The sequence below is a fragment of the Eucalyptus grandis genome, chromosome 11 (genome assembly GCF_016545825.1).
Source record: "Eucalyptus grandis isolate ANBG69807.140 chromosome 11, ASM1654582v1, whole genome shotgun sequence".
NCBI lineage: Eukaryota > Viridiplantae > Streptophyta > Magnoliopsida > Myrtales > Myrtaceae > Eucalyptus > Eucalyptus grandis.
Window position 1 is genome coordinate 3,240,264 of NC_052622.1, and position 23,096 is coordinate 3,263,359.

Below are 23,096 nucleotides of genomic sequence, written 5' to 3' on the forward strand. Positions count from 1 at the left end.
GAATGTTGGGAAACTCTAATTCATGTAACATTTAAGAAGAATGTATATCATGCATCAATGCTATTTATTTCTCCTGTGCACACATCATAATCACTATTACGAAGGAATATTGTTGTACATAATATAACCATGGTTGACCACTATCACATAAAACTAGATAATACAGGATTAGATAATTCTCATATAAGAAACAGAAACGATCGCAAGACAACACGTCATTAGCTGGCAATCCTATGGTACTTATGGCAGCATATCAATCGATTGAATGTGGTGTCGGCTATTTTCAAGACGTCAGCTAATGTAGAACAACGGTACTTTGTGATAGTAGATATCTGCACGTGTTTTGCTATGGTCTACAATACGAGATGAAATTAGTGGCCTAACTACCTACCGGTAATATTTGATAATTAGTAGCGTAGTATAAAGAAGTCGCAAGACTTTTTGTAAAAGCAAATTGTAAATGTATTGGGTTTTTTACCATAGAAATTTATTAGTCACGTGAAAACGTTATATATTGAAGATACACTTTTGCATTGCTTTAATATTAAAAGCTATTAAGCAAGGGTTGTGTAAGTAGGTTCCAACTTTGGGGGTGAGGGATTAAATTCCGTGGAGTGTGACGATTTTTTCAGAGTTTGACTCCACACAAGACAAAAATCTGAAAATAAGTGTTAGGAATTGAGTAGACCGACATATATAATCGTCCCCACTCCAATCCCTTTTGAAGGGATTTGAATCCTCACCTCTATTATATATTCGGTCCTACTTAATTCTATTCTAACACTTATTTTCAGATTTTTTGTCTGCCTCCTGTACAGGAAGTCGAAACTCAAAAAATCGTCCCCACTCCAATAAGTGTTAGAATAAACCTCCCATTTTAGAGTAGGACTAACAAAAAAAAAATATATATATATATATTAAAAGCTATTTATTTATTATGAACAAGTTGCTAGTTTGATGTAAAATGTTCATATATTCACAATATAGCTCAATGACGACTTTTTGCGTCTCTTTACAGAGCTTGAAAGACTAGATTTTAGCATAAAACTGCTCCGTTTTGATGCCAACTGCTTTCTTTTCTACAAAACCAATGTTTTCATAATCTCAGATGATCGATCCAGAGATGCATAACTTCAGGGGCCATGAGGAGAGAGATTCGTCCTTGTTGATAGTCTTCGCAACACTCTAGGATGGAGTAGCTTTGGGATAGGCCCATAACCTGGAGACCGACTGATCATCCGAATCACTATCGCCATCATCACTATCCGAAGAACAAAAATCACCGAGCAGATAATCAACCACCTGAAAGAAGATGTACGCATGACTTTAGCATCTCCGTCGTCATAGTTCATACTATAGTATAGATGTAAGAGCAAAAAGTTAAAAAGACTCTGGAAGCAAGACCAATACATTACTAACTAATCGTTAGAGGTCATCCCCACCAAAGCCTATATAGCTGATAGTGCAAAATCTCTTTCAGAGACTCACTTTCAAGGAAAACCTCAGCTTAGTTTATTCACGAGAGAAACTTTCCCATTTATCTTTTGTCCATTACGTTCTTTTCATTTTGGCGACAGACGTAGGGGTGCAGGACAACAGGAACTAATACCCAAGCTATTCTATGCACACATATCATCAAAGTTAGAATGGTGCATCTTCAGTCATAAGGAGGAGCAAATATTTTAACAGGTAAAATTATGGGTAGTGAGACATCAAAGGAGACGCAAGGCTCGGAATATGTCAGAAAATTGAGAAACAACTCGATGCAGAAGAATGTCTATGGAAGAGTTACCTGTTGGGGTGACACAGGCTTAATTTCATTATTGCTCGATTTAGCTCCCCCATGGTTTGAGCAATTTATACCATTGAGCCAAACGATAGTCTTGCAGTGCCTACAATATCCTCTGTCAAAGATTATTTTCCTCCTTGAATTGGCTGCATACATTCCATAATAAAAAGTGAGAAGGGCACGAAAGGTCAGCAAGTTTCCAAATCAGGTGGCAAAGCTCAAAATACTCGTTGCATGCAATCCAATCCATAAGCTGTGGGTTGAGTTTATTTGCGGCAATTAGATAATATTACAAAGGAACAAAATCATTACGGTATCAGGTTCACACAGAGCTTGAAGCATGCAAAATATTCCTTTTCCACAGAAAAAATTTCAACACAATGTACCCACCACCACATTAAACAAACAAAATGCATCTAATGCATGTGCATTTGAACTTCATAAGCTAGCAGAACAGGTATACCTATATATGATCTTTTAAAGGCTTCCCTCCAGTCAATATATGGCATAGCTGTTTCCTCAGGTGTAGGTGTATCTTGCTGATCATCGAACAGTGATCTATTTTGCTGGTGCTTGATTTTCAAACTATTATCGGCGCGAGGAAAAACTCTTGTATAATAAGTCTGCCAGAGAGAGTTATCACTTGCCGCATAATTCCATGACCTTCAATTAGAAGATCCAAAGAGAAGATTAAGAAGCAAAATCGTACTTTCTGAGAAATCTAACAACAGGAAATGCAATGGACTTTCCAAATATAGTGTTTACTCAATGAGCATTGGCAAACAGAACAGAACCTTACCAGCAGACAAGCATGGCAGCAATTAGAGATGGAAAATCTAGGAAACTGAAGATATGCAGCAGAACATCTTGTGGTAGCTGGGAAGAATCTGAAACACAGAGAAATTGACTAAGTTATTTTCTGAGTAAAAGAATTGGAGAATATACAAAACCAAGATGGAAATTACCGATATCTTCCTGGCGTGTTTTGCGCTGCTTCTTATGAGCAATTTTTGCATGCTTGAATTCTGTCAGAACCATATTTTTCTTCTGCTTTGGCAAGGCCGCATCCGCAGCCTGAGCAAGCAAAGTAGCCGATGAAACAGCACTCTGTGTCTTCATTCTATTGTGGAATTGATCACAACACAGCAATCAAACGTTCAAAATTGATGAAAAGGAAATATTTTTCGTGAATGTCAAAATACTCGCTTCTTGCATAAGTAAACTGGACTTGACGTCAGATATGCAGGCGTGGAGTTAGCCATTAAATTCTTCATCTAAATTTTAAGAACTACAGGTGAGTTCATCGAACAAAATGAAATTTAATAATCGAAGGCGAGAGAACTTTCTTATTCCTCAATTCAGGTAAGTGAACTCCGAAACCCTAACACGATGGCCGTATCCGATGTTCATCAGCAGTCGGAAATCGCCATGCTTCGCATAAAACGTGAGGCCATTCCAGATATCGAACGGCATACGGCAAAGCCACACGCACACGACCAATTTGGCTTCCCTAACCTCTGAAGCGATTCAATCGATTCTCGACACCGGAAACAACGAGACCGATCGAGAAATCGCATTCGACGGCAGACATCAATATCATCGTATGCCGAGCCAGAGCACCTAGCGGAGGACGACTCACTCGGGAAGGAGACGAAAGGCGGCGAGGGCGTCGTCGAGGACGACGGACTTGAGATTCTTGGGGAGCTTGTGGTAGGCGGCCCTGAGGATGAAGCTCAGCTCCTTGCAGGCGATCGGGTACCGGTGGACGGTGGCCAAAGACCCTCTCAAGCCCAGCTTCCGGTACCTCTCGGCGGCGGTGGACATCGTTCTTCTTCCTCCGTCGCTCCGGGACATTCGAGAAATGAATTTCTCTCGACGGTTTTCGGAGGATCCCGCCGGGAACGAGCCGTCGCGGCCGCTTTAAATAGGTTCGCTGCTGCTAATCAGGTCGGTCGGACCGGGTTCGATATTAGGGCCGGTCTTTCGCCGGTTTTCCATCGAGGTCGGTTCAACTGTATACCCGGTTCAATTTTCAGTCCGGTTTTGTTAAATTTGGAATGTTCCGAGAGACCCGTAACACCAGACATAAGGGGAAGACATATTGAATTGAACCTCAAAATGGGAAGGGTATCCATAAAATGAGAAATGATGGCAAAACAGCATTCTTTTTTCTTTTTTTTTGTTGGTAAGGTAAAAAAAAATTTGGTAAGGTCAAAACAGCATTCTTTTTCATCTAAATCAATCATCATATCTTAAGACATAATATATATATATATATATATATATATATATATATATATGAAATTTTAAAACAAATAATTGCATGTACTAGATAGGGGAAATGTTGTAATCTAGACGTGTCTTGAAAACATCTCTCCATCTTCAACCGAAAGAAAGGAATCTCTCCATCACTAGTTCAACAAGCAGGGGATGTCCCTTGCCCATCTTGAGAGGTTTGACTGTGCTCCTTAGCAAAAGGGAGAAAGAGGAGAACGAGAGAGAGAAACCAGGCTTTTTTTAGTAGGGACGTTCAGAATTATTGAGAATGTTTCAGATTGTTCTAATTCGATAAGTGCTTCGCAAAGCACAGATTAGACCCCATGAAAAGTGCGAGTCCTTATCACCGAGTGCCGTGGTTTATCGGTCTAATTTTCAGATATTCACCTAATTCATTGATTTAATGAGTCCAATAGGTTAGTGAATAGATTGCTAAAGCCTAAAAGGGAATAATCCTTCCACAAAATCGGGTAATCTACCTTTAATGCCTTCTTGAATTTGTTATGTTTTCAAGCCTCCTTTGTGGACTCCCCTATTTTACCACAGATATGAATGAAACTCTTTCGTGACAAAAAAAAAGAAAAAGAAAAGAAAAAAGTTAGTAACTTCAATTAAGAACCTCAACTAGAATAGTAACTTCCTAAGAAGAAAACATGGACTCACGGACTGAACCATACCACCTTTCCTCACAATCTAATAATTTTGCAGTACTTTGGTGACAATTAGTATAAATTATTCTCGTCTGTTAGCACTTTTATCTTATTACAGAATGTTCCTCTTTAGTCCCTGCGCGGTTTCCTAGACAAGAAATTATCAGTAGAACTGCTGCTTTATGATACTTCTTTGTCATTCATGCACATCTGGTTAGATCTCGGATCAAGGCAACATGAAGAAATAACAGTCTGTGAACCTACAAGTGACTAGAAAATTAATGCCACGAGCTTGAAAATGAAACAAACCAATCAAGCCAACCTAAATAATTCCACTGTAAGTTTCAAAAGATTTACACAATCTACAACTACTAATGCTGTTCTAAGAGCTGATCAATCATATGCTGCTGACAAACTAATAATTCACTTGCAAACATACCCCTAAATATGCATTCCCAAGCGCCACGCTGTTTTTTCAAACAAGAAGCCCCATTTACTCAAACAGGACAATCTACATTCCTAAGGCCAAGGAGAAAAGTTGCAAATGACATCCTGATCGCCAGAGACAAGCCGAGGACCCCTTATAAATCATTCTGTACACAGGCTGGAAAGCGCATTTTGAGGACGACTATAATACATTCTGGTATGAGCCATGTGGTAAAGTCGGGATTCCTCCATGTGGTAATGGCACTAACTGCCAACTTGTTCCTCCCAGGATCGGATCACTTTTGACTCGAACTCTGGCGGGTTGTGTGTATCCACAAGACCATAACCTTGAAAAGAATATGCTCATGAATGCCTAGACGAGCCTCCACTTATTGCCCTCTTAAAGAAAGTATGTCAGCTGCTTCTTCTTCCGAGAACCTCCTTCACCGTACAGATCATTCCACTGCTTAAGTTCAGCCATCACAGATCCTTCGGATGCAAAGCTTGCAGCGACCTGCATTTCACATTTCCGAAATGGATAATGTTTTGTATTGGATGTAATTTTAAACTCATTCCATAGTTACCCAATGACTGTTGCAAGAGAAGTTTGAGAAAAGAAAACCTCTCTTGCAGCTTCAAAGGAGCTTAGAAGATGGGAAAGAGAGATTCAGTTACCTGATTCTTTGCCTGCCTCAAGTCTTCCATACTCAAGGGCCTTAAAGCAATTGCTTCCTCGTCTTTATTCTCTTCTTTTTCTTCCTTTGTGTCTGGGACTTCTTCTGAGCTCTCAACTTCTTTAGCTCTTCGCTTTTTTTCCTGTAAGCATATTTTCAATGATATTTCAGGAGACATTGTGACGGTCACTGCAAGAACAATCGACAAAATCAAGCATGACCACCAACAGATGACATGCAAAGAGAATTTACCAGACTTTTCTGTCTTTCCTGCTGAATCAGATCTCTAACAGGACGATATGCTGCAGTCACACACAAATTCTGTTTCCAGCAATCAATGGAAGGATGTAATCAGCAGTCGGAACCAATAATTGAGAGGATAAAATTCATTATTCATTCCTGTACTTATGATTATACTTATAATTATAGACAAACCTTAAGATCGCTTCCACTGTATCCTTCTGTCATAGCTGCAAGCTCTTTATAATCCAGATCTGCCACTACCTCCTTTGCCAGAAGAGTTTTCAGGATCATTTCCCTGCTCTCGATAGATGGTAGACCAACCATAATCCTGCTCATATGATGAACAATTCAATCTCACAATTGTGAATTTCAGCAATATTGACACACAAATTTTACCCTATATGAGAAGGTGTACAGGCATGCATTTATACACAATGCAATGTACCTGCGCTCAAACCGCCTGATAATAGCTTCATCAAGGTCGAAAGGCCTATTGGTTGCTGCAAGAACCAAAATACGTTCGCCAGATTTTGTCAAAAGACCATCCCAATGCGTCATGAATTCATTTTTAATCTTCCGCATAGCCTCATGCTCTCCAACTCGAGTCCTTTGCCCAAGCATGCTATCCACCTCATCCACAAAGATGATGGTGGGCGAAACCTTAGCTGCCAGTGTAAAAAGCGCTCGCACATTCTTTTCATCTTCCCCGAACCATTTTGAAGTAATGGTGGACATGGAGACATTGATAAAACTTGCTCCAGCTTCATTTGCAATGGCCTTTGCCAGCATCGTCTTGCCAGTACCAGGGGGCCCAAAAAGCAGTATACCTCTGCAAGGCTTAAGAAGCCCACCTTTGAAGAGGTCTGGCCTTCGGAGTGGGAGCATGACTAACTCTTGAAGCGATTCCTTAGTCTCATCCATAGCACCAATGTCAGCAAATGTTACTCCAATTTCATTTGCTGGAATAACCTCAGGCCTTATCCGCTTCTCAAATTCATTATCAGGGGGAACTTCCTGTTAAAAATAATAATTCCCGCTCAGTTACTTATATATGTCAGCATGTATAACTGCCAGTGGTGCATATTAATTGCCCACTTCAAGCACATAGTGAGATAAAATTATGGTACCCATCTTGGTTTCATAGAGAAATCGATATAGAATCTCCCAAAAACTACCTTAATGCATTGATGTAACGAATTAGTGAACACTTTGAGACAACGCCATTTGAGCAGACCACATTTTTAGTCATATGAGGCAAAATAAAGCTGCAAATGGGCTACTTCCCAGGTAGAATTGAAGAACCAATTATTCTTTTATACTCTTTGACAAAATGGCTACTTAGCCACCAGCAAAAAATAACGACTGCTGAAACCTGAAAAAGCTTAATAGTCCTTATTTTGTGAATGCTCTCAGTCTTATGATGGAATGCCCTTAGAAGATCAAATCTAAGACCTAACTCCAAACATATCGTCCTCATTTTATAGTTATCTCCGTAATTCAGACTTACCGGTGCTTTCGATGGATTATCTACGTCCTTCTTTGCTGTAGAAGCTGACTTTTCCGTGTCACTCTTGGTTTCAGGTCCAGAATTATCAGGCTTTGAATCAGTTTTTGCGCTAATTGCTTCTCCTTCCTTTTCCTGAAAAGAAAAAGGTAACATGATTGAATAAACCATGTAGGTGTAAGGATTGGGTCTCCTTTGCCCAGTTTAGAAATTTGCGGTACCAAAAGTTAGGCCAACCTTTGAAGATTCAGAATTTTGCTCCAGCTTTAGAGAGTGTTTGTCACCACTTTTGCCCTCCTCAAATATATTTAACCCATGGGACAAACTGCAAAAGAAAAAAAAAAGGAAGATTTGGTAACAAAATTCCAACAAACATCGAGAGAGAGAGGGTTAGGTGATTGCTCCTAAAATTAATCAAAGAGAATAGAGACCTCTCGGAAGATATGACAAGCTTCCCATTACGGTATTCTGGTTCCTTGTTATTCATAAGATGGTACGATAAGGCAGAGACCACAATCTCTTCAATATAATTGCCTAGGACCATCGTGTCTGAATGGCAGATTGATCCCAGATCATCGCAGATGATATCATTTTCTGCTAGAACCTCAGCAATGTGGTTCTTGTTATCCTGGACCTGAAGCATCTTCATATCCTCTTCCAATTGAGCTTTCCAGCTGACAAGATTAGTCTCATCTTCAGGTGGCCGGATTTCAATGTTGTAGGGGAACAAAAGACTGAGCCTCTCATCAACTTCTCTATAGTCATCATCTGTGTCCAGCTTACGAGAACCAAGTATTAGAACTGCTCCTGACAGCTTCTGCACCATCTTATGGAACAGCTTCTGCAACCGGTCTGACTGGAGAAGAAGCTTCTCCGCATCTCTGAGGTACAGAATGATAGGAGCGGTTTCTGATACCGAAACCAAAACCTATAAACAAAAATAATAGCGTTTCTGTCAATAACCCTAAGAAATATAGGAGCTGCTGTCATTGTTAGCAAAAAGACTTCAAGCAACCTAGAAAAGTCACTACATCAAGTTCGTGGACATGAAAACACTGGGGATAAGAAATTTTGACTTTAACATTAAAGAACCATGACAACTGTACTGCGGGTTTTGAGAGTTCGAAACCCGCAGTTGCTAGCGTTGTAAGTGGGAGGCCATGGTGTTGGGGTCCCGTGCTAATCTCTCCCGAGATGTAGGGGCTCAGCCCTTCGGTGCCGTCCGGGCACAGGGGGCCCATGGTGGAGTCCTCGGTTACCAAAAAAAAAAAAAAAACCATGACAACTGTACCTTGTAAAGTGATTGCAGAAATACTCTCTCATCAAAACACAACTTGCCCAAGCGCTTTGGAGGTCCTGCCAGTGAAAAAAATTGCTCATGAGAACAACAAAGAAATAAATGTTTTCCCTGGAGAGGCTAACTGATGGCACTGGAAAAGGAAAAACAAAAAAAGAAAAAGAAAAAGAGAGAGGACAAATCTGCTAAAATAACACTGATAACTATTTTAAAATCTTCTCAAAGTTCAAGTTTTTCATGATGCAGGCCTGCAGAGGAGAAACTACAACAGTCCCAGTCACTTGCATTAACAAGTATAGCTTTAATGCTTAGTCTATCATGACATTAACTATATAATCAACTTCATTATATTGAGGAACAAAGTGACACATAAGGTCCATCATTTAACCGACTTTGGAACACGTATCCAAATCAGGCATATATGCATTCATTAGTGGTCAACCCAAGAACTGTCTCTTGCTAAAGAATCAAGCACATTACAAAGAGATCCAAGTCTAACCTGAATTGATAGGAGTGCCCTCAGAGTATACACTACTCGTATCAGACATTGCCGATGCATTCCTGCGATGCTTGGGAGGATTACTTGACTCTTCCATTGCCCTAAGCAGAAAAGTATGCAAAGCATTTATTAGGGCAGAAAAGAACAAGAAGATTATGCATAACCAAGACACAGAGCTTTGAATAGCATTTCAAAAATTATAGTCAGAACTGAAGGAGCCAGGTTAATTGCCTAAATATCTTGATTTTGTTACCTCGATCTGATGTCTGTACTACTGCTTTGCCTGCTCATGCCTGCATTAAAATCATTGATTAGAGTAGAACGACAAAAAACAAGTGAAAGAAGACTGCATGATGAGTAGATTTGTCAAAGGATGGCTAGCTCAATAATCTGGTAAACTCTGTCCAAGAAGTTCCAAGCTTATTTAAGTATGTCTTTCAAATGAAGGTTGTCTGGTCATACCTCTTTTTTGATCTCTTGGTGGAGCACCTGAAAAGGAACTAAGCAAACTCGACATTCTGTCGAATGTCGCCTCTGATATGGACCTCTTGAAAGACTGAAGAATAAAAAAAATTCAGATGCACATAAAATTTTGACACTAAACATTTTTAAGAATATAGCAACAAAAGGGGCCAATTTCTCCGAACAGAGGCTTCGGTTCATGAGTTCGCTCAATTAATTCTCATTCACTCAACTCCATTCATACACATAGATAACCAAAGAGTTTAATGTACTAGACTGTGTTACATATAACTATTTCTTACCAGTTCTTTGTTTGTGATGCCATATTTATTCTGCATCTGTTAAAAGGAATTTTAAACACGTCAGCATGATGAAGCTAAGAGTCTGTAAAAGTAAGATCACTGATGCGTTCAGTCACCTTCAGTGAAAATTCAGTAACATCCAATAGCAGCAACTTTGATTCAAAGAAATGAGACAAAGCCTTGGCAAGCATTTGCTGGTAAAGCTCTGCAAAAGATTATAAATTATGCCAGGTCATGTCGAAGAACCAGGTACTTCAAAAGAGACATGTAATACTGGAGAACTTACCAGCTGGTCCGCTGAGCAGAATAGTCCTACTAGCAGGCGAAAGGTTTCGTGCATGCTTAGAGAGGTCGGAATGCTTCAGATGCACATAGGCAGCACTGGTCAATAACGCCCGAGTTTGCTCACTGTAATATCATGAACACAGCATTGTAATCATTAAAATGATATTGATGGAAAACTGTGCATCTGCCAAATGCATTAACAAATCACAAATTCAGAGTTATGCGACAACTCTGACCAAATGAAGGCATGGAGGCTCTATTCTTTTCAAAAGCATATAAGGCAAAAAGGCAAAGTCAATGCATTAGTAATCTCAGAAGGGAAACACGGTTGACAAGTAAAGCAAGACTGCAAGTCAGGGTGTCTTCCATCAGAATTGCAACAAATCTCTCATATTCAACGGCGAAGAAGGAAAGACAATTCTAAGGAAGGCAAAGGGTTAAAGTACCTCCAAAAAAATATCAAAGCAGTATCAAACACCGAAAATCCTTGGACCCCATAAAAAGCTGTGTACTATAATTATGAAAAGACATTGGCCATCAAGATCAAACGTAATCAAACCAATGCTTCATCACCTTCAGTAAATCATTAAGATCAAAAACCGTATCTTCCGTCCACTATTTAAGACAACAATTCTGCAGGAACTAATGCTCTTTTTAACTCTTAGCTCGATGATGCTCTCGAAATAGTAAAAGCAAATATGTTTTATGTCACTATGCTATGCCTAAAATACAAATGACGCTAATCTTGAAATTACAACAGATGAACAGGACACCAGTTTGACAAAAGCCGCATTAAATGCAGATTTCTCCGGATATAGACCCAAAACTATAATCATCTAAATTAAGATAAGAAGGGCATTCCATTTCACGTGATCAAGAGAAGGACATTTTCATGTGGGTAAGCATCCGATGGAAGAAAAGCATCATTAACAAGACCCAGAAAAAAGAGGAAAGAAATCCAACGTCATTTTCACATCGAATACCACAAGAAAAAGCCTATTTCTCCACCGGACCAACACGTCAAGTTAAACCACCATTAAAGATCCAAGATAGATTAAATTAAACCGTTTCGAATTATTAGTGGAATTTAATTTCAACACGGGTGGGTTAAGCAGTTCTTGGTCCGGCGGCGACAGATCTCGAACGAGTATCCGAAAACAGCAGCATCAACCCCACGGACGGCGCGATTTACGTACCACCATCCATGAAAACCACGCCGAGCAGCTCCGGGCACCGAGTTGCAGAGAAAACCAAAAAATAAAATAAAATAATAATAAAAATGCGGAAGCAATGTTATTACCTTAAATAATAGGGGAACTCATCGAACTTAACGGTGCTTTCCCTGCCGTCGACGATCTGCCTCAGCAACTCCTGCTCGATCTTCTCCGCCGTCACCTCGCCGGCCGGGCAGTTCCCCCCGCCGACCCACCGGCTAACCGTCTGCCCGGAGGCCAGCCCGAGGCCGACGCCGACGCCGAGCCCCACGCTGAGGGCCGACAGCAACACGTTCTTCTGTTCCATGCCGCCGCCCGATCAGGAGAAGAAAAAACCGACAGACCACACGCCCTCTCCAAAAGCCTTTCCTGGCCTTCAAAAGAAAAGACACAGCAACAACAAGACAATCTCGGAACGGGAAAACGAAGGACGAGAGGCGGGACAAGTATATGCACGGAGCGATTCAAGGAATCCGAAAGAGAGAGAGAGAGGGAGGGAGGGAAGGAGTGATTGGTTGCTGCGGAATGCAATGAATGTTTTTCTGCGTTTCCTGTTATTTTCAGACAAGGAAGAGGAGAGAGAGAGAGAGAGATGGGGGTGGGGTTGTGCTGTTGGGTATATATGTCCGAAGAAAACGTACAGAGCATGAAGACGGGTTTGGTTGGCAGGTAAAAATGGAGGACTTCGGTGGGGAAGGGGGAGCAAGACTATTTATAGTGATCTGTGATTGGCTGGAATTGAGTGCCGCCGGGGGGGTACTTTCATTTTATTTTTTTTTCTTTTCTTTTCTTTCTTTCTTTCCTCACGCACACTCTCTCTCTCCCCCTCTTTTTGACTGACCGGTCACCTCTTCTCCCTGTTTTTCTCCTTCCTCCTTGCTCCTGTTTTTCCCTTTCTGCCTTTTACTTTCCTCTTGCGATTTTTTTTTCCCTTTAAAGTGCTGAGGCCATGGAAGAATATCCTGCTGACCAGTATCCAGATGGTCGGTCCTAATGTACGATTGTCTTGACGATCAAGTATTGCATATCGAATTCTCGTTTGTGTGTGTGTTGGGTTTGATTTAGATCGAAATTTTATGGGAAAAATGGATTCGATGCTGGAAATGTCAAAGTGGATTGAAATATATTATTTGAGGTTTGGGTACGTTTTTCATCTAAAATTAAAAAGAATTCATCACATTTCCTAACATAACGAAAGAAATTTGATCCGATATTAATTTTTTTACTGCATTTTCTAAATATCTCATTGGCTGATCATGCATTGGTTGTAACCGTTCGCTTTTTTCCTCTATCACAATGGTTAGCTTAGTTAGTAGTGTATGAATTATTATGAAGTGAATCCCAGGTCAAAGGATTGAATTTCCCAATTGCTTCTTGACCTTACAAAGCCCGATGCGTCTATGACATAGATCCGCACATACCATGATATATGATAATTCTTGCTCTAATCCCACGAGTTGTGATTATGGTTGGAAACGAATGATTGACTGCTGAGTAGGATTTCCATGGTAACCCTTAGGGAGGGTCACCGACGCAAGTTGCTGTTTTCCACCGCCTTTTTACCAAATGGCACATCGGCATCTCCGGAGATCGCAATTGCCGAGTAATTTCCGCCTACAATATGAACGTCTTTACAATGTCTGCTTGACTTGGCTTATTTCCCATCAATCAATCACCTCAAGCTTTTTTCTATTTGGTAGTCACTTTTTCTCGTCCCTTTTAACTTTTTTTTTTTTTTTTGGGTCGCACATGGGAGACCCATCAAAAGCTAAAAATTTCTCTGTTTTTTTTTTAATATAATTTCCTTTTTCCTTTCTCCTCTTTTTCAGCACTCACTTTCCACGTTCCGTGGGCCGCCACCCCATGACGCAGCATGCACCCCCAACCCAATAGAAAGTGGCGGCTAATATTTCTCCCCACGCTCACTATACTTCCAACCCAAGTAAACTCATGCGTATTGCATATAATTGCCATTTTACGAAATAATAAAAAAGTTAAAAGTCATGCATGTGCATAGGTCCAAAAAAGAATGAATATGCAGGTATGTATAAATAGATATAAATATGTATTTATATTTGTTTATTTTGAAGGGCAAAAGTAGAGCATTGTCTTTAAAAAGCTGAATTTGCCTTTTGATATTTCTTTTTCTCTTTTCGGTCAAAACCTTTTGATATTTTCAAAAAGAGCTTTTTTTTTTTAAATTTTTACCGCGCTGAGAAACGAGCCTTTATAAAGTAATTATGTCAAAAATCAGGAAGACAATCTAATGAACAGGTAAAAAGATCTCACCAAACTACTGTCGATGCCTTTTGGGACCTCCTTTGTTTTACTTTTAAAAAGGCTCGAGCAATAACATTATCTTATAACGTATGTGCATGTGTGCGGAGTGGGCAATCGGAGCACTCGAGTGCGTGGATAGAATGACATTTGGAACTTTTCCAAAGTTCACGAGTGGATGATCTTTTAAACATCCGAGTCAATCGGATATAAATCATAGAAAAGAAAAATTCCTCAAATTGAAAGGAACATGGTTTGGATTCTGAAATGCGTGATGACTGAATTTTCTAAACTAATATTTATATATATTTTGCTTGTGTCATTTGTGTTAAATACGATCCTTAAATTATTTAAGTTACCATCGAATTTCGTGAAAATTCCAGATGTACATTTAAAATCAAGAACTATCTCGGATGTTTTGATTATTATTATAACTGCGAGGTGGATCAAGAATTGTAAGGTGAATATCATAATATATCGTACGACTTCCACACTCTTCCAAGCCAGAGGTGATCGTGGCCATAGTGCGCATTGTTTGCTTAGTATTGGGCTTGTCTTGAAAGGCAAAGGTGATAAATCAACACATAAAATTCTTAAGGATAATAATGTAAATAGTCCCCAAAATTTGACAAAATGTGTAATGTGATTTCTATAGTTCATGAACTTTTGTTCAATATGCAATACGATCTCTAAAATTTTAATTTATTTGATGTGAGCCCTTGATTTTTAGTACATGTTCAAATTAGTCGATGAATTATATACAAATATTTAATATTATCCTTCTACTAATTCAAATTTAAGGACGACATTGAACATTTTCAACCAAATTGAACATATATCAAAAGTTCATGGACCATATTAAACAATTTAAAAGTTCGGGAACGATATGGCACATTAGGATAAAACTCAATAATTACATTGAACATATTAAAAGTTAATAAATCGCATTGCACATAAGGTCAAACTTCATAAACCATTTTTATCATTTTCCCAAATTATTGTGGAAAATGACATAAACGGTCTCTGATTTTGATGCCATGTGCAACGTCGTTTCTAAATTTTTGATTTTTTCAATTCGATCCATAAATATTCATTATTGTCCCTTAATTTGAATTAAATGAAGGACATCACTTGGGACTAAATTGAATATGTACAACAAGTTCAAGAACTATTTGTATCATCTTTTTCAAATTCCTATAGAAAACGACATAAATGATTTATGAATTTTGATTCCATGTGCAATGTAATTTCTTAACTTTAAATTTTTCAATATGATCCATAAATATTTGGTTCATATAATCTAGTCTCTGAACTTTAAAATTATTCAATGCGGTTCATAATTATTCAATGTTATCCCTTCATTTGAATTAAACAAAGGACAATAATGAACATTTATTGAACATATATGAAAAGTTCAAGGACCACATTGGATAAATTTAAAATGTAGGAATGATATTACACATTGAACTTAAGTTTAGGGACCGCATTAAACAAATTAAAAGTCCAACGATAGTATTGCACAACGGATTGAAGTTTATGGATGATTTGTGTCATTTTTCCAATTCTTATTTAGAACTTAACCCATCTAAATTCGATTAATTTTATATAAATATTTAAAAAAAAATCATGTCAAGAGAGAAAGAGATCTTAGTCGACAATAAATTTACATTTTGCCCAAGCAAAGCGATCTAGTGCCTACAAACTATAATTAATAAATGCGAAGTGTCATTCTTGTCAACTCACAAAACTAGGGATAAATTGCAATGATACTTGTTCCATTAAATCCACCCCTCCCGACTATAGTGCCTAGGACAATTAGGGCACATGCTATTGAACAACAGCTAAATTTTCTCGATGAATTAGATGAGAAATTCAACACAAAATCTATAAGTTGGTGCCTACCAAATTTTAAAATCAAGATGGTGGGCACAATTGTTTGTCTCTTACGTCGAGATCAATAGATTGCATGACCGCCTAGTAAATTTGCGCGTGATCATTACTTTCTCCGTCTATAATTACACATCCTAAAACTCGTGGACCATCACAACATCGTGTCACGCCATGTCAACTGTCGTGATGTCGGTAGAATAGCTGGGGGATTGACGCATCGTACTCCTACCACCATCGAAAAAACAACATTAAAGTCGAAAAGCCAGCGTGCCTAAAAGCAGTGGCTTTTGTCTAAATCGCATGATGTTAGCTCGATTTTTAAATTTTTTTACTCCGGTGAAAAGGTCCAATCCTCCCTAAAAGTCGGGGAGCGAGCGATAAGTGCTCTTATCAATCAAAAGGCCACACGACTCTGACAAACAGAACGAGGGGCGGTCTAGAGAATCTTTCTTTTTTAAATTTATTTAAGGATTTCTTTAATAATTTCCTTTAATTTTTTTGAATGAAAAATCGATAAATTAAGATTCCTTTGGGCATTACAGGGCATCTTCGCTTTGGTCCCCGAGGCCCTTTTCTGCCTCAGCATCACATGGTTTTGGCCTTTTAGACCTGAAAACCTCCTCCTCCTCCTCCTCCTCCTTTTTTCTTTTTAATCTTTCTTTTGTGACCACTTTTTCGATTTGATTTGCGGATTACACGCAATGCCACAAGAACTTTCCACCCACTTTATTACCAGTATGCCACGCCAGACCTTACTAGGCATTCTGTCCTTCTGAATTCATTGAAAAAGAAAATCCGTACTATTTTTCCTGTTTGGCTACTATAAAATTCCAATTGACCCAACTTTACAAATATATGTATCTATATAAATCTGGTATGTCCCACAATAATTCAATCGAAAATGGTTGAACAAGATTCAAGCATTGTTCTTGACAAGGAGAAGGGAGAGATACTAAATCATGTACAGAAAAGATAAGGATTAAATACCACTTTTTAATTGAGAATCATTGTTGCCTCATATATAGAGAAGAAGAGATATATTTCTTTTCGGACAAAAATAATGTGCAAGGAAGATTACATTATACACCAGAGATTTTCGATTTTTTTTTTTTTTTTTTGTGGTGATTTGGGCATGAATTTTAATGAGATTTATTTGCTATTTTCCTCTCCTTTTTTAAGCACTTTGATATTACACAAAACACATCCTTTCATGCCTGCACATAACCACTAAGAAATGTTGGCATAAGGCTTTGCATGCACGGAACTTCCTGCCATTTTCTCAATTAACTTCTTCAAATTCTTTCCAATTTTCAATTAGCTTTTTACTTCTCTAGGAAGGAGTATCGACAAATGGTTGGAAAGGACGCCACAACTTGCCCTCTCGTTGTCGAGCTTTTGAGGTTGGAAGTTCTTTTGAAATGCTGTTCAAGTCAAATTTGCTTTTTGCGAATTGCACATCAACAAACAGTCGCCTTTCCCTGTGTCCTGCAGAGGAAACACTGTTTCTTTTTCGCTTCTCAGCCACCTTTGCAGATCTGCTAAGTAACTCCTTTGCCAGCCAACCAGAACCAAGGAAAGGAAGGGGAACCCCTCATACCATCCCACCTAGGAAAGTTCAAAACCTCATTTTTCTTAAAAAATTCATCATCCTGAGGAAAAATACTTATGGTTTGGAAATCAAACCTTTTTTCCAAAGTCAAATCAATAGTATATATAGTTATAAATGAGTAATGAAATTCTCTCATACTTCGTGAAGTTTCTCGCATAACAGTCGATCTTCATCTCATGATATCTTTAGAATAAGTTTATACAATACTTTTCTAGTTCAGACATATGTTACAAATTCAAATCTTTCATGAGAACGGTCTTATTCTAATTTGTTGTTTTATATATTAGTGTTTTTATCTCCTCCCATCAGTCTAAAACTTGGGTAATTGGGGAAATTTCATGTTCATGTATTGACAAGTACAGTGATGTTATGTTACGCAAAACTCTTTCAGACCTTTCCATTTGGAGGAAGTGCCGACGAGTGAGGATGTGGACAGGAACCGGAATCCCAACACCAGAAGGCAACATCATTAGCTCTCCCCTGTCCGCCATCTCACGCATCCAATTCTGGCCGTTCGTTGTGACGGGGCCGGTTTTCCTTTTTTTTTTGGACGTTTGTTGTTGTGGGCCCGGATGTCAAACCTTAATGACTCCTCAAATCATTCAATAATCATTAAACAATCCTTGTAAATCAAAACTACCTGGTCATGATGAAAAAGGTTCATACAACGACACCAACCTTTGCTACAATAGAGTTTGAGCTTGGGGTGAAAGATGCTACAAATAGTTACTAAATTTTGATCTCCTTTGTATTGTCGTCTTTTAACTCCTAATATGTTCTATACAGTTCCTAAACTAATGACTTGATCTAGTCTTTAAATTATATGAACATGTTCAATATTGCCCATCTAGTAATTCAAGTTAAACTAATATGCTGGTTTGGCTTTTAATATGTTAAGTTTAAACGATGAATAATAATAAAAGAAGTTACAATAACCTCAGTCATTGAATCACAATGAATATGTTTTTTTGTCGAAAAAAATTAACATGTTGACCATATAATAATTCACGTCACCAAACGATGTTAATTTATCGTTTGAACAATTAGAATGACTATACTTAACATTTATCAATAGTTTAGAAATCACATTACATTAACTAAAGTTTATGGATAGCATTACACATTAAGCAAAAGTTTAGGAATCATTTATATCAATATTTTTATTTTTTGAGCTTCTAAGCATGAGGTTGAACTTGGATGAGTAAGAACAGTCGGATCTAATTGCCAAAGGTTGAACTCGTGTGAATAAATTGAGGCCCCATGTAGCAGACCACAGGAGTAATTTATTGACTACGAAAATCTGTCACAAATCAAAAACGGTTTTAATGAAAGGGACGCGCTGTCCTCTTCTCATTTCGGTGATCATCCATGCTCCAGAATTAATTAGGTACATATTGACTAAACAAACTGGACAAAAGTGTGCAATGAAGTCACAATTCATGAACCCATAACCATTCCCATTCAATCCGACAGCCACCCAAATCAATTCGGAGGCAGATAATCGATATTTAAGGGAGACTAAGCAAGAGTGATATCAGTATCATAAGCGATGAGATGTGTCGTGTAGAATGACCGGTGATAATCGTAATGTTATATCAGCGATTTTTAGGAATTACGCACAAAAGTTTAAAGTTAAATTGGCAAAATCGACAATTTAGGTTAAATTGGCCAATAAATTTATTACTATTTTCCCGAGGCATAAGGATGGCAACTTTTCGACTTTCGTTTTGCGCCAATTTACAAAAGGCATGATCGGCCGAAAGCAAAGTGCACCCACCATCATCAAGCAAAAAACCAGCAAAGCACGAGGCGAGGCCAAGTTGGCCCTTTGTCAGGAACTACCGACCACCTCCATCCTTTTGTTGCTAGTGGCCTGCGCATTGCAGTAGGAGCCCACGATCCCCAAAGTGATCGGCTTTCGTTATTGAGTAGGTCAAAAGGCACAGCATGTCACAATAATAAGACAAAATATATTGAAGGAGGAACGAAGTTTTTTTTTTCTTTTCTTCTTTTTATATAAGTTGTAGATGCATCATATGGTCCCATGGAAATCTAATTAATCTAGCGGCACATGGGAAAACCCCCATCCCTGCTCTCTACCCATTACTCAGGATAAAAGGAAGAACGGATTTTTTTTTTTAAGCTAGATGTATTTCCTGAAAGACCTGAAGCCCGTTCGATGTAGCTATAGCCGTATAGAGTAGCTATGTTGTGAAATATTGTGACTTTTATAATTGGCGATGGCATATATGAAAACTGCAGCACCCCTGCGATGCACCCTTTTCACAGCTGATGCCGACGCGGGAAAGTTGGAACAATCAGGCTCTTTAAGGCTATGAACGAGTAATGTTATGGCGTATTTATGCTCGGTGAATATGGTAAAGTCAAATCTCCTTTGAATCTAATTCCCCATGCGTATTGACGCAGTGAACTTGTTTGGTGAGAGATTGCAATACAATTTACGGGCCGGGTACTACATATCAATAGTACAAGACTAAGCCCGCTCGTCTCAACAAAGTATTTCATCAAGGTTCTGATTGGAATTTAATTGAAGCGAAGGCCTTTGCGTTCGAGCAATGTGTTATCTTTGTGTTAGTTCAGAAGCAAAGCCCATGTTGTCGTACCTGGCCCAAATATGCAGAATCGAATCAATCTGTCTACAGCTTGAACGATCGTCAAGGCCCACCACTTCTTGTCAAAACTGCGGAGGCTATTGGCCATATTATGAGATTCAGCGGGATGCCCTGTTGATTGTTAATTTGATATAGATTAATAAGCAGGTAAATTAATCGATAAGCAGGGCTCTCTCTAGATTCGCTAAACCGGTAGGTAAGATCCAACCCATTTTCCAATTGAGATTTATTGCAATTAACCTATTTCAATCCCATATTAAAGTTTCAACCTTATTACTCTTATGGCAATAGTGTTGGGGACGCCAAACTTAGGCTCACATCGTCAAAAGGTAAAACCTCCATAATAGATGGAAGTCTCAGTGTGTATACTTAATACTGAAGATGGATTCGATGATTGACTACCGATTTTGGTTTGGAGAAGTCGCAAATCTGCTTTTTAAGCACGTGACTCCTAATTTTGTTCAGATGATTCATCTCGTTGTTTGGAGCTTGTTTTGTTTTGAAGTTGTCTGGGATTTGTCTTGATTTACAATTGAACTGCGTGCTTCTCTCTTGTATTTCTGGAAAAAATGAATGAAATGTTACGTTGACAAAAAATAAATAAATAGTAATAAGCAGGTAAATTAGTCATTTAATACCAATCAGACGCTAATTTGCTTATGATAGCGCTAGTTGATTCCATGGAAGTGACCGGGGAATTGAAAAAAGAACTGGGTCTTGTTGATAGAAACTGCCGATTACAGAGTTAACAAGAAGAGCTTATAAAACTAGTTGAAAAAACCTTTCTGACAAGTAGAAATGTGCGATTACTGGAAAAAAAAAAAAAAGAGATGAATTTCTTCTCGTTGTGTCAACACGGTAGAAATCTGATATTTTTATCTGGGGAGATCGTCAAGGAATTGCCTGAGTCTGAATATGCCAAGATATCCAATTAAACTCACTTTCATTTAAAAGTTTGGCCTGGCGAGTTATAAGCTAATTTGAATATATTAACTTATCCCCTTTTACGTCATTTCTTGACATTGATCGTTTTTTCGTTGAGTTACACTCCCTCGCGTGCCCTTCAACGCCTCTACGCTGTTGCGTCTCTTGTCTCGAATCTTTCCAGCTGGTGCGAGTAATGCCTCGAACTCCCAATTGAATATGTCGGGATCTCTCACTCATCTGTAGCTTTCATCGCCACGATAGTCAAAGTCGTGTTGTATTTTAGTGCCGGCGCCATATTCATGCAACTTGCTGTTGATTGGAATTAAAATAAATAAATAAATAAATTAATTAATGATAGATGTAATTGACATTGAGCCAACGAAATTCGAATCAAAAGTAATAAAAAACAAGTCGAGGGCTGTAGGGTAACAAGGGGAGGAGGACGAGGTTGGTCCTGCAACAGAAGGTGGCCCCTTTATAGCTGACATTTTGCATGAATTTCAAGGTCAAACTATGTTGCCGTGCACAAATTGAATTTTTGCTCTCTCTCTCTCTCTCTCTCTCTCTCTCTGAGGAAAAAGAAAAGTTTTCTTGTTGCTGTCCAACTATCACTTCACTGTTGTCGTAAGCACATTTGCATGGATATTCAGCTGGTAATGTCAATCCCCTCCTATAATATCTTGCTTTCTAGGGTACAACCGTACAAGTAGAAATTTTCAGTTCAAACTGCGAAAAGCAAAGATCGATTTGAATTGAATTATTTTCACAATAGCAGCTTGAGGAGTAAGGAAAATTTGGAAATGGTCAGTACATGATACTTTATATGTTGCAATCTATTTTATGACAAAAGAAGAATGGCTAGACAGATAGAAACCTAACATAAATCGCTTAAGATGTAGGTCAAAGCTGGGTTGGACCGTAACATTAAATATGTCTGTTCATAGATGTGTGCGGGGGAATCAAACTCGTATTGCCTATCTAATTTGACACAAGACATGGACATGGTTATTTATCATTGCATACCAAAAACATGGCAATAACCTTCCACATGGGCTAGTATCTCAATTAGACATTTCTCTGTTCACAAAGTCACTTCTCATTCGAAGAGAACATGTCACTACATGACTTAACTGAGTTGACATGGTTAGGAGAGTTGGTGGTCAGTCAAATGAAAATTTGATAAATTCATATGAGAATTGGTAAGTGTAAGATATTGATGAAAATAACAAACAAAAGTTGGTAAAAATAAGTAGTAAACGGTTAAAAAAAGTGGATGGTTTCATAAAAGATTATATAAATTACCAATAAGTTATTGAAAGATTTGGTACCCGGTATTTTTCTTTACCAACAATTTTTTTTTTTACACTTTTATCAACCTTTTCAGAAACTTATCAGCGTGGCAAAAAAATCTTTCATTTTTGAGATGGAACTGAATAATTCTAGACTCTTGATGATATTCAATTCAAGTCAGGTCCATTTCTATCGTGATGTCAATTGACAGTAACAGACTGACTTTGATATTCATTGCACTTGGATCACACATACAGGATCTATTCATTGATGCCCTTGACTACCAAAGCAAAAGCTAGCCGTCGGAAATCCTTAGTTGCTAGATGCATAACTTGGTTTGTATTTAGATAATTATAATTCTAATAACTTATACATTTTGTCAAAGGGTCGTGATCGAGGAACAGATGTTTTTCAGATAAACCTGCAATTTATAATAATTATTATCAAAGTTTAGGTCAGAAGACCTTATCACGCAACATTAATCCATTGTGTATTTAGATCAACATGAATTAGCATCGATCAAACGTGGTTTTTGACTCGTGATTAATTAGTCCATAATTTTTTCAGATCCGAAGTGCAACTCTACGGACTTGGGCATGTCTTTAAAAAGGCTTAAGGAGGAAACAAGTGGAAGAATCACCCTGGGGTGGGAGATCCTCCGTATTCCCTCTCTGTCGGGAAGATAAAGATAGGGAATTTAGGGGCCTTATGGTGGGGAAGGTATACTCCACGTCATGGCGTAATTGCATGCCTCGGCTACCATCGGGTAGTTTAGTATAGTAGCCACCTGTGTCTAGCGTGAATGAAGGTGGGTGAAAGACCCACTATAGAGTTTGCAACCGCATGCT

At 38.5% G+C, this 23,096-nt stretch overlaps 2 protein-coding genes across 3 annotated transcripts; both read right to left on the reverse strand.

Moving 5' to 3' along the window:
* Positions 1–953: 953 nt before the first annotated feature.
* Positions 954–3,682, reverse strand: LOC104424451 (F-box protein At5g52880). Its single transcript, XM_010036878.3, has 6 exons — positions 3,429–3,682; positions 2,755–2,909; positions 2,589–2,676; positions 2,253–2,452; positions 1,793–1,935; positions 954–1,302 (listed from the first exon to the last, which is right to left on the reverse strand). Exons 1-6 carry the CDS (start codon positions 3,641–3,643, stop codon positions 1,186–1,188), a joined length of 918 nt encoding a protein of 305 aa, XP_010035180.2. The 5' UTR covers positions 3,644–3,682; the 3' UTR covers positions 954–1,185.
* Positions 3,683–5,008: 1,326 nt separating this feature from the next.
* Positions 5,009–12,292, reverse strand: LOC104424452 (putative cell division cycle ATPase). 2 transcript variants are annotated; one of them, XM_010036880.3, is made up of 16 exons: positions 11,709–12,292; positions 10,410–10,531; positions 10,240–10,328; positions 10,124–10,159; positions 9,822–9,915; positions 9,613–9,652; positions 9,360–9,460; positions 8,855–8,919; positions 7,995–8,491; positions 7,801–7,888; positions 7,567–7,698; positions 6,505–7,073; positions 6,252–6,387; positions 6,069–6,137; positions 5,818–5,958; positions 5,009–5,656 (listed from the first exon to the last, which is right to left on the reverse strand). In XM_010036880.3, exons 1-16 carry the CDS (start codon positions 11,927–11,929, stop codon positions 5,543–5,545), a joined length of 2,514 nt encoding a protein of 837 aa, XP_010035182.2. In that variant the 5' UTR covers positions 11,930–12,292; the 3' UTR covers positions 5,009–5,542. The 2 variants fall into 2 exon arrangements, with proteins under 2 accessions (XP_010035182.2, XP_010035181.2); XM_010036879.3 differs by having other exon boundaries at positions 8,855–8,922.
* Positions 12,293–23,096: the final 10,804 nt, after the last annotated feature.